The 11568-nt window shown below is 33.4% G+C and overlaps 3 protein-coding genes across 4 annotated transcripts in view; 2 read left to right on the top strand and 1 right to left on the bottom strand.

The window, feature by feature from the left end:
• LOC118737757 (leucine-rich repeat-containing protein 40) overlaps nucleotides 1–1907 on the top strand; it is a 19894-nt gene extending 17987 nt beyond the window's left edge. Inside the window, exons 2-4 of the mRNA XM_036468491.1 lie at nucleotides 490–758; nucleotides 856–1047; nucleotides 1134–1907. Of these exons, the coding sequence (XP_036324384.1) occupies nucleotides 490–758; nucleotides 856–1047; nucleotides 1134–1239 (567 nt within the window). The 3' untranslated portion in view covers nucleotides 1240–1907. The remainder of the gene's footprint in view (nucleotides 1–489; nucleotides 759–855; nucleotides 1048–1133) is intronic.
• The window catches only part of LOC118736911 (serine/threonine-protein phosphatase 4 regulatory subunit 3), a 53593-nt gene that overhangs the window by 19044 nt on the left and 22981 nt on the right, over nucleotides 1–11568 (top strand). The window lies entirely within an intron of this gene.
• Nucleotides 3851–8972, bottom strand: LOC118736913 (cilia- and flagella-associated protein 36-like). Of its 2 annotated transcripts, XM_036467048.1 has the most exons (5): nucleotides 5418–6016; nucleotides 5144–5343; nucleotides 4895–5061; nucleotides 4679–4832; nucleotides 3851–4545 (listed from the first exon to the last, which is right to left on the bottom strand). In XM_036467048.1, the coding sequence occupies exons 1-5, from the start codon at nucleotides 5515–5517 to the stop codon at nucleotides 4219–4221; spliced, it is 948 nt and encodes a 315-aa protein (XP_036322941.1). In that variant the 5' UTR covers nucleotides 5518–6016; the 3' UTR covers nucleotides 3851–4218. The 2 variants fall into 2 exon arrangements, with proteins under 2 accessions (XP_036322941.1, XP_036322942.1); XM_036467049.1 differs by lacking the exons at nucleotides 5144–5343; nucleotides 5418–6016 and adding an exon at nucleotides 8546–8972.

The following is an 11568-nucleotide window of genomic DNA, read 5'->3' as shown; positions in this document are numbered from 1 at the left end:
TGAAATTAAACTATCTTAAATTAAACTATATTCTATAAACCACCAAACATACGTGTTTTATTAATTAAAACCTACATATATATATATATATATATGATATATATGTAGTAAGTTGTTGTTTCTTGTGGCTAGAATTCAATGGACAAGACTGAGTTTTCAAGAGTTCTGTATAGAAGAACCATAAAAATTGCCAAGATTTGTCTAGTTATGTGTCTTTGAGGCCTGAGATGCCCATTTTAGCAAAGCAGGGAGTGGGGACTGAAGGTAATCAGGGAGTGATGATATAATAATGGCCTAGATGGCGCAGAAACCTTGAACTATACGCGGTTTACGAATAAACGAGTTTAATTCTTTGCAGTAATACTGTGGGTTGCATTTACTACAAACTTCCGGTCTATGCTTTAATGAAAACAATTCATTGTTTTTTTTTTGCAGAAATTAGTTGCAATTAAGCGACCGAACTCTTATCTATGTTGTCTATTTTTTCAGTCAGACTATTTTTTAACTGAAAGTAAAGAGTTTCTAAGTACTAACCATTTTCGTCTATTCTCCTTTTTAATATATCCTAGACTTCAACTCCTCAAGGGCAGTGCCAGCGAATTAGTTTTCGCCAATAATCAATTAACCAAAGTGCCAACATTTTTGTCGCAATTCACGCGGCTAACTCTGCTCAACTTATCGTGTAATCAACTCTCTGACCTTCCGAGCGAGCTGGGTGTGCTCAACACATTGCGAGAATTGAACATTTGTAATAATCGGTAAGTACTTGAGCAAAGAACTAGGCTTTAGGTGTTTACTAATTTCTAATGCACACACTGTTACATAATCAAATTATTCCTTCCTCTGGCATTTTAGCTTTGACCATATACCGAGCTGTCTCTATCAAACACAAAATCTTGAAATTTTCTTAGCCAGCGACAATCGTATCAAGCATATCGACGCCACACCGGAGGGCTTGGGCGCTTTGAAGCGGCTCACCATCTTAGATTTACGTAACAACAACATTGAACAAGTGCCACCCGTACTTGGTAATCTTAAAAACATTGTGTAAGTTGACATAGCTAATCCAAGTCTTCTAATTACATATGTGCATATGTATATATTTTCTTCTAATTATATTGTTTCACTTGCAGTACTCTGGAGCTGCTTGGTAATCCATTCCGTCAACCGCGTCATCAAATACTTGTCAAAGGCACAGATGCTATCATGTCGTATTTGCGTGATCGTATACCGGCTTAGCGCCGACGTACGGAAGTATTTTTTCTTCATTTTAGAGTAGAGCGTAGCTTGAAAATCTTTAGTTACAAAATGGAAAATGTTAATTTTGATGGTCGCGAGAGATTTGCTCGATATTGCTAATTTTTTTATGAAATTAACTCAGCCGCTGTTGGCATGCGTGATCATCGGCGTAGATCACGTTTTCAAAAGCAGTTGGGCTGTTTTATTTTGGGGAATTTTATTTGTGAGAACAGAATATGCAATACTTTTACAGGATACATACAGACATACATATGTACTTGATGATGTACTCCTAAAAAAAGGAAATATATTTTTTTCACAATGCAAAGGTTTCATCTATGCACCAAACATTGTTTGTATAGTGTGATTTATGCGCAAAAAAATATTGTTTATTAATTACTAATTCATTACACTAGTCATCATGTGCAATATGCGGAACGCGCGCGTGCACACATAGCTGGAAACTTTGTTAGAAAATATATTTTTTGTGTCGTAAAAATTTAATACATATACGAAATTTGCACTCGCATAAAACATGGCTAGCACTTAATGTGTAAAACAGAAAGTACCCTTTTAATCTAAGTATAGCTTTTAAATGTTAAAATATAAACTCAAAACTGTAATGCCAAACACTAATAAAAACCAAAGCCTTCATATAAAGCTTCTAAGCATGTATTTAATTTGCATACAAAATATTTAAAAATGAATGGGTCGATTATGGATGGCAATGCAACCTGCATTGTGTTGCCGTTGGGCAACGCCACTTAAATTAAAATGAACAGAGATATTAAAAGTACTTGTTAAATAATATTTAAATAATAACAATAATAATAAGACTGGCGCTTACACAAAATGTTAATGCTTGGCCGAGCATCTCCGATTTGTGTCTGTTTTTCATCGCAGAATACAGTTGGAGGTTTGCCTGCCGAGTGACGGCCGCCATTAGAAAACAACTTGTTTATGTTTTTTTTTTTTGATGTTGTCGGAAACTTGGCCCGAACCCAGGCACTGCAAAGTGGTAGCGCGCACTGCTAATAGCTTATGAATAGCAACTATAATTAATTGTATAAAGATAATAGAATTTTGCAGTATCAGCAACCGAGATTTGAGTGTAAATAAGTCGCAAAAAAATTAAATAAAAATAAATACAAGTTTTCGATGCAACCACGAAAATGCAGTGACCAGCCTTTAGTTCATCTGTAATACAATTTCAGCCACCGGTATCGCAACCGATGTTCGGTTGCCATCTGTAATCGACCCATTAGAAAACAAAGACATTTCTTCCCTTTAAGAAAATTTAAAAATTTCTACCGGTGGGCGATGTCACAACCCGTGGTATTGTTGACTAATTGGCGGAAAATTCTTCCTTTCGTCCGGTGGCGAAATTAAAAAATGGTAGGCCTAGAAGTAGGCAAAATTCAATGCTTTGGCAGCTTATATAATTCTCTCAATGTTTCAATCGCCCACTCAGCGCATACATATGTATGGACATACATATCGTCAGCTGAAATGCAAAAAGACGTAACAACATCGTAGATGAAATGGAAAAAGTCGTGACTAATATATTAATTTTTTTTTTTATAAAATGATGTGGGGAGTTGTAATTCGATGAAATCCATCATATAAATCAAAAAGTGAATTTTGAATTTTTTATTAGTTATGACTTTTTGCCTTTCAACGATGATGTTTGTTAAGTCTTTTTGCATTTCAGGTGACGATATGTGAACTAAAATTTTTATCATACCAGATCCAATAATTGATTAACCTTATTAGGAATAGAATATAAACATATGGTTGAAAATTTTTATTTTTAACGTTACGGGTAACATTGTTTCCTATCTTTTGTTGTTTTTAAAGATAATTGTGGTTTTAGATGGTCTTTAACGTTATATTTTTTGACGAATCCTGCAAAGTTAAAAATTCAACTAAAAAATTTTAATAAATATCAAGGTTCAAAGAAACTAAAATTGCATACCCAAAAGTGTTATAAAGAATCATTAAAAAGTTGAACTTTTGATGAAAATTTGTAGACTTTTTTTTCCTAAATTTTGTATAAAGTTCGTAACTGTGATTTATGTGGTTTTTTGTAAAGCTTAAACGGTACTTTTATAGAAAAATAACAAAAAAAATTTGCTCGAAAAACATTACGAATATTTAAAAAAAAATCAATACGTGGTCATTTGTTTGAGTCACGCATAACTGCGTACTTAGTTTTTCTCTCTAGCGTCAGGATATTTTTAAAAGGACTTTGGAATTTAAAAAATATGATTATTTAAAATTTTTTTTTTTAATTCAGCGCTATGTAGTTTAAAGATAAGGCTATCAAATATAAGAAAAAATTCTGTAGAATTAAAACAGAATAAATTCGTTGGTGCATAAGGACGAACGGGTATGGAAAAGTCCTTTAAAAAATGTGTCCTTAAAAATCCTTGAAAATTACTTGAAAAGACAAAATTGATTAAAATTATTTAACCATAAAACTTTATTGTGTTTTTAAATTCAACAGAATTCTCTCTTTCATTTGGTACCCATAATGTTATTCTACATTGCACTAATTTTATTAAATAATTTTTTGAATTAATCATATCTTTAGGATTTCAAAGTCCTTTGAAATTTTTTTCACTTAAGGTGTGGTATCGTTTTTTGAAATTTGGCAAGTGAATTTGCCAAGCTATTGATTTAGATACGTAGCTGATTATGGGTCTTTTCATAGAGGTGTAAATCCACAGGATTCCTCTAGCTGCGAACAGCCCTCGTTTTACCAAAGACCCGTTTACATTGCCAGAATGATATTAAGAATTCGGAAATCTTCTTCTCAACGTGAGACTTCGATGAAAGTTTACTATATCTAGGATTTCACCTGCATATGTAAATACTTTACTTCGGAAGAATTCTGAATACGGGTATTACTCATTTATTGCACTAAAAAGTGAAAAAGTACAATTTTTAGCTAATTACAACCTTACTTAATAGCTTTTTCTACTCATGTTCCACCACCTCGGCCCGCAAACGTTTAGCCAAGGTCTTACGCAATTGCAACGCCGAACTCTGCGGCTCACCTTCACCTGCGCCTTCACCAACGTTTTCCTTTTCTAGCAGCTCGGTGGCTTTACCGCCGTTTTCCAGCAATTTCTGCGCCACTTGTGCTGAGGACGGACGTCCAGTAGACGACGCCTGACTGGTAGCACTTTTGCGCGCCACCGTTTCGAGCAGCTGCTTGGCGCGTGTCTTTTTCTTAATTTCAACAATTTTATCACGTTGCTGGCGAAGGTATTCCTGACGCGACACAACATCATCGGGATCAATCTGCGGAAATAATTCCGATTCAGAAAAGTTGGTTTCATAAAACAAAAATTTAAAATATTTTTAGGGTAGTTTTCACACTGACAATTGTGAGTTAACTGTGTACCGTGAAAACGAAACTTATGTAATTGCTAACCCTTTGGTTGTCGAAGAATAAATTCAAACGCGCAAATTTTTCGTTCACGCTTGAGTCTACACTCTCCGGTTCAGGGGTTACTGCCGCTTCTGGGCTTTCTAGTTCCTTCTCCAAGGACTTCGCTATAAAATCCTCGACCTCATCATATTTTTCACTGGAATTAGTCAAATATAGTATAAAGCGAAAGCGGGAGATTTTAAAAGAAAAAGCACTAACCAATGAGAACTACCGGTTTCCGTGGAGCTGGCATTGTCAGCGGGTTCGCTCTCCTGCAGCAGAGCTAATTGATTTTTCTCAATCAAATCCAATGCCTGTAGTTGTAACTCCACATTCCGTTGGGTCATCATGCGTATAAACATTTTTATATCATTGGCTGCCCAAATCTGCAATGCGAGAACGGTTCAAAAAGACCCAGATAAAGTTAGTATGCATGTAAGCATGTAAGTGCCAAAATAACGCATACACCTGCTGAAAAAGACCCTGGTGAAAGTGCAAATGATTGTCCGGGTTTCGGCCTTCCATGCAAGCCGTCTCAAATTGTTCCGGAGTAATTTGCATTTCTTCCATAAAGCTGCCCAGCATGTAGTCTACTAGATTCTTGTACTCATTATGTATGGCCACAATGTCGGAATTATTCTCATCAATTTGCATATTGGGATCGAAAACTGCGCCGCCGAAAAGTATGCAAAAAAGGCTTGCAGTCAGAATCTTCTAAATTACTGAAAACCGCACAAAATACCTAATGATTTCTCCTCGATGAACGTCTGAAGTGGCGCATTCCAAACAGGTCCATGTAGAAAGCACACCAGCGAATCTAACACCCACGAGTCTTCAGTCATGTTGGAATTTTTGCAAAAAATTTTTAATTTTTTTTGCGTAACGTCCTTAGGTCAACTAATTTGAGCTGCAACTCAAATCGAATGACTGATTTTTCACTAAAGCACCATTGCGACGGAAATTACATTTGTTGTGTCCTAGGCTTTTTTGCAAGGTGTTGTCAGGACAACCATTTGTATAGCTTTTTATACAGTAAAACGTGCATAGCTCGAAAAATTAAGAGCCAACTATTTTGTAATATCAAGTTTTTTTTCGCAAAAAATCGCTTCGCTGCTATAATCTCTTATAATACACTTTCTGTCTCTTAATTACGAGAAACGGAGAGAAGTAATCTCGAATTATCGGCTGATTCAGTCTATTTTTTATGCCAAAATTAGGAACCGAATTATATGTTCTTATATAAGTTTACTGGGTTTCGAGGTGTAACCTATCCAAGTTCCACTGTGCGACGACCGCCTTTGTACATACAGTGCCGAACAGAAGTATTGGCAGTGATTTGTTCGCAATATATGTGACCTGGTCTACGAAAAGGGAGCTCACGTGCGAAAACTAGTTTTCTGTGAAAAAGCTGTTAAAAGTAAGCAACTCGTTTCGTTTACTCGTTTTTACTCTTCTTTCTCTACATTTTTAGTACACTTCTAAGCAAGTTAGGATTTTCTGCTTTTCACCACGTGAAAAAGCATCTCATCTTCCATCCGAATCAACCAAAAAGTGAAAATTGATTTTTTGACACCTAAGCCCCCTTTCCGTAGACCAGGTCACATATGCAAAGCTTTTTATTCTAATTTATTTTCGATAATTTTTTATAAAAATATTGTTCATTCTACACCAGAAAACATAATAATAAAATCTCTAAACTTTGTGCAAAACTCAGGAAAATTCATAAAATTTGCACACTAATTTGCAAATTTGTATTCAAATTTTTTTGAAGAATTCTAAGTATGCAGTTTTATATCCCATTCAAATTTAGTATAACAAAGTGCAAGTTTGAAGTCGCTAGAAAAGCGTGTTGATTTTTGGTAATTTTTTTTCACGCAAGTTCTTCCATACAAAGTATATTCGACAATTATTTTTTCTATGGAGAAAATGAGCAACACTTTCCGCTAAAAAAATTGCCAAAAATCAACGCGATTTTCTAGCAACTTTAAACTTGCATTTTGTCATACTGAAATTTAATGGACTATGAAACTGCATACTTAGAATTTTTCTAAAAGTCTGAATAAAAAGTTGCAAATTAGTGCGCAAATTTAATGAATTTTCCTGAGTTTTGCACAAAGTTAAGAGATTTTATTTTTATGTTTTTTGGTGTAAAATGAACTATATTTTTATACAAAATTATCGAACATAAATTAGAATAAAAAACTTTGCATATATTACGAAAAATTCCTGTGCCAATACTTTTGTTCGTCACTGTACATATGTATGTACATAGTTATGTATTGCAATGGGCAGGATACCATAAATCTTGTTAAATGCTAAAAATTACATGTTCCATATCGCAAAATTAACACTTACGGCGCACAGTGTTTCGACTATATGGAGGCAGATAGAAAAACCGGTTGACCGGTTGGACTTACGAGAGGTAAAAGTAAAAGTCACAAATACCACATTTCGCATTATTTACTCACCTCGCTTCTTCATGAACAATACATTTCTAAAGAAATACGGGAATCGGCGCGATACCGGGTAATCAGTTAAGTGGCCTTTGGCGATTAACCCATTAAAAAAAATGTTTCTTTTTCAACTGTAATCAATTATTTGAATATCGTGGTATTTATACTTTTTGGTACTTTCCTATTTTCTTACCAAAAAATTTACCTTGAAATGTAGATGCTAAAGATTATTAGTCAAAAAAAGTTTGAGTACCGGTCCGTCCGGTCTTGAAATTAAACGAATGTTTTAGAGAATTTTATGTAGTTTTAGAATATATAATTTGATCTTTGCGCGCGACTTTGCAGATATATGTAATTTTTAATTTTATTAATTTTTGATTTTCGGCCTCTTTTTGCATAATTTCGCAAAAGGAATTTTTCGAACAATGAAAAAATCTCACCAAACATTGGGAAAAAAGCGAGTATTTACACCTAAGTCATTTTATAGTATAACCTTTGATTTCTGAGAGAGGAAAGCAGGCAACAAAAATTAACCAAAGTTCCATTACATTTAACGACTGAGCCCACATTTTTTGTCTTTGAAGTTTTACAGGGACCGCCAAGATCTTTTTTAAATACATATATGTATGTACTTTACATAAAACAAATAATTTTTAAGCGAAAACAAAACCGACTTCATTTCTCTAATAAAAATTTAAGATTATCGGTAATTTCTTCATGACCCAGTGATCGGATTTAAACCAAATTACTATGGGACCACCTGTGAGGTAACACCTTTCCTTTAAAATCGGTTAGCGTGGCACAAAGTGGTAACATACATAAAAAAAAATATTCCGACGAACTGATAACCACCTCCTTTTTTGGAAGTCGGTTAAAAAATATATATTCCGATGAACTGATAACTTTCTCCTTTTTATGAAGTCGGTTAAGAAGTTGAAAGACTCTTACAAAATTGACGGCGAAGAAAAACGTTTGAACTTATTTTCGCGGTCAACTGTATTTGCGGGCGTAACAGCATGTACATAAATTCCCCAAAGAGTTTTCGGAGAATGATGCGGAAGTGACAGTCCTCGGCCAGGTATAAATCTATACGCTTGTACATATCGCTAGCTTACGAGTTAAATGTTGCTAAGTCCATTTTTACCAATTTTACAGGAGGCAAAAACTTCTTGAAGCGATTTTCTTTAAGTATTTCGGAAAACTTTGAATACAACATTTTGCCTGCTTAAAGCAAAGCAAAACTCCATACGAAACAGAAGCATTAGTTCTGTATAAAAAGACTTCATATTATTTTGGCCTTATCGGGGTTTCGGCGCCTATTTTGAACTTTGCAAATTTTCTTTTCATTGAAGGCCAATAATTTTTAATTTCTCTAGCCTCATATCAAAATATGAGTTTTTATAAAAATCGGACTTACCAACTTTTCACTAGCGACATGTAAGTTCTTTTCGTAGAAGCAGTATCCTTGATAAAGAAAACAATCGGTAACATGTTGGGATGACATTTCAGGCTTCCGTTGAACATGATGAGATCGCCCCAGTAATCGCAAGGCAGGCATCCTGCCTAACAGCATACACATACATATCGTCGTTTAAAGAACAAACCCACGTATCGGCGTTCTGTAAAACCGCGTAACTGACATTTTTTGCCAAAAAACTTTAAACGAAGATATAGTGCGCCTCCACGGCTTTCCACCAAACGAATCGCGCGTAGGGGAAATTCAGGAGAAATAATGTTTCTCCACTTTCTGGAATTTGTGCAATGAAAGCTTTGGATCTAACTAAGGTACACTCTATGCGGGTAAACCAATTGGCTTACAACTCCTTTACATACTTACATTTGCAATTAACAAAATACATACAAACTCATATCTTTTTGTAATATCTTGCAATAGAAAACTCTTTGTTTTTGTTTAAAAACTATTAAAAACTATTATTTAATTTATTACTTTTTCTTCTTTCCACTTTATAAATTTAGTTTTACATATATATATATATATATTTATATATGGAGACGTAAATAAAACTTTAAAATACAAAGTTTTTATCTTGCATTTGATCTGCTGATTCATTTACGCTTAATTTTTCGTGTTTTTGTTATATTTGTTTCGTTTTCACTCCTGGCTGTGAAACATTTGCGTTACAGAAATCTACAATATTTAGGTAAATACAATCAAACGAAGTGCGTAAAAAAGAAACATATGCCAAGTGCTAATTACTTCTTTCTTCTTAAGTTGGAAGTTAGATAGATAATCAAATGTATGGGATTAAATGCAATAAACAAAAGAGACAGTTATAGAAGTTTGAAAAAAGAGAAATTCAGATATACATTAATATGAAATGAAGAAGAAAGAAATTTGTATTTGGAAACGTGTATACAAGTTCGGTGCGGAGGGGAGTTTTGGTTTAGTAGAGCAGAGGGCTGTGCGCAACTGTGTATGTAGTTGCATACATATGTATAATATACGTATTTGTATATAAAACTCACATAACTTAATAAATTTATTTGCATAATTAATCATAATAGCGATAGTGATAGTGATATTTTTTTATAACTATAATAGTAGTTTAATTATATGGTAAGTAATAAAAATTAAATTTTCATCCATCCATTGTTTACGATTAAGAATAACTAATATAACTTTCGTTTGTGTTTCTGATGTATTGCAATAACAACTTCGCATACTTGTTGCTGCTATTAACTTGTTCATTGTTGTTGTTTTCTTATAATCAATTTGTTATTTACGCGTTGCTTATTCTTTTTTTTAACACAAAACTTACGAGATTTACACCATTTCTTTTTATTTTATTGCAAAGCAAAATGTTTTTCTCTGTTTGTGTATATAGCAGTGTTCATGTGCGATTATGTGTGTGTGTGTGTGTGTGTGTGTGTGTATGTGAGTTATTCAACGTCCACTGTGTGTTCAGCGTATGAGCGTTTAGGAAAGGATTGGCGCTTGAGTGCAAGAAAAGAAGTGGCAAAGCACTGCACTGATTTAGTGGCAGAAAAGTCAAGGCCTCTTCTGTAACCAAAACACCAACTGATTTTTGAAGGTTAAGAAAACAGGGAAAGGAAACCAAAAAAAAGGACAAAAAATTAAATAGAAATGGAAAATAAGAAGAGCTTGGTGCTGGACGCATACGACAGACAAAACACAATTATAATTATTAACTGACAAACAAAAAATATTTAATATCTATAGTAAGCGGTTAATGTCATATCGCTCATTTACTAAAAGGCTGTCACAGTAGAGCTACTCCTCGCGTGTGAAGGGAATATGCATCTGCATTTTCAGCATTTTATGAGTAAATTGAAAACTTCAAACGCTTCTACTGAAAACTTCCGTTTTTTGAGTTGTGACAGTCTTTTAGTAAATGAGCAATATGTACATATGTATGTATGTGTGTATTTGGAACTAAATGGACATGCTTTCATGATACTTTTGTTCTGCGATGTCTTAACAATCTCCTTACATATTAATTTGTTTATGTTTGTTTTAAGTTTATGGAGCCATGTTAGGATTTGATTTTCTCTGCACAAGTGGGAGTGGTGTGTATGTGTATTTATGGTTTTTATAAAGAATAATGTATAATTTATATAGATAGCATTTTTGTTATTATTTTATTCGTATAATACATAATGTGCTTATGTATGACACCCTAAACGTATTTTAGTTTATTAACTAAATTATATGTGTTTATATTACAACAAAACTAGTGAAAACATACATACAATTTAATGATTATTCTTATGTCTAATTTTCCTTTTTAAGTTTTTTTTTAATTTTTGTTTACTAAAGCGCAAAACTCAAATTTAACCGGCAAAATTTAACTCTATTGGAGAATGTTGAACGAGTTATTGAAGTTGGGGTGAAGATCAAAAAACAAAAAAAAAAAAAACTTTAAACACGCACAAAGGGAATGAGTTGGAATGAATGAGTCGTTGTTGAAATTTATTTTTTTATTTTTTTCTCAATAAAATAACTTTCTCCTAATTTTCTGTGCTGTGAATATGATATAGAATCGATTGTTTCCATTTAGTTTTATTTGGGTGCAAAGTTGTTTTCTTAGCAATAGGGAATTTTAAAGTAATTTCACACGTTTATTTGTTCTATGCTTATACAAATTAGTCTCACAGTTTTTTCTCACCCGTAGCACTTTAATTTATTGGAAAAACCCCTTATTTATAATAAATAAAACACATTTGACATTCTTTATGAATAGTTTTATTTTCTATAAATAAGGCACTCATTCCGCCTATGCCTGACCGAAAAGATTACGACACAAATTCGCAGTGAAGCAAGTTTTATGTTTCGAGTTTACAAGAGTTTACAAGTTTCCAAGTTTTAATGGAAGTTTGTTTTAACTAAATAATTCAAATGTTGTTTTAACAAAAACTGATGACATTGAAAATACATTTTAAACATTAATGTGAGCAACT

The sequence above is a fragment of the Rhagoletis pomonella genome, unplaced genomic scaffold, assembly GCF_013731165.1.
Source record: "Rhagoletis pomonella isolate Grant_MI unplaced genomic scaffold, Rhpom_1.0 Rhpom_scaffold_00004, whole genome shotgun sequence".
NCBI classification, from domain to species: Eukaryota; Metazoa; Arthropoda; class Insecta; order Diptera; family Tephritidae; genus Rhagoletis; species Rhagoletis pomonella.
This window is presented reverse-complemented; position numbering and strand designations above follow the sequence as displayed.

Coding starts and splice junctions, on each gene's coding strand:
- LOC118736913 (XM_036467048.1), bottom strand. CDS start 5,517: ATGACTGAAGACTCGTGGGTGTTAGATTCGCTGGTGTGCTTTCTACAT. Junction 5,344..5,417: donor CATCGAGGAGAAATCATTAG/GTATTTTGTGCG, acceptor TCGGCGGCGCAG/TTTTCGATCCCAATATGCAA. Junction 5,062..5,143: donor ACCAGGGTCTTTTTCAGCAG/GTGTATGCGTTA, acceptor CTCGCATTGCAG/ATTTGGGCAGCCAATGATAT.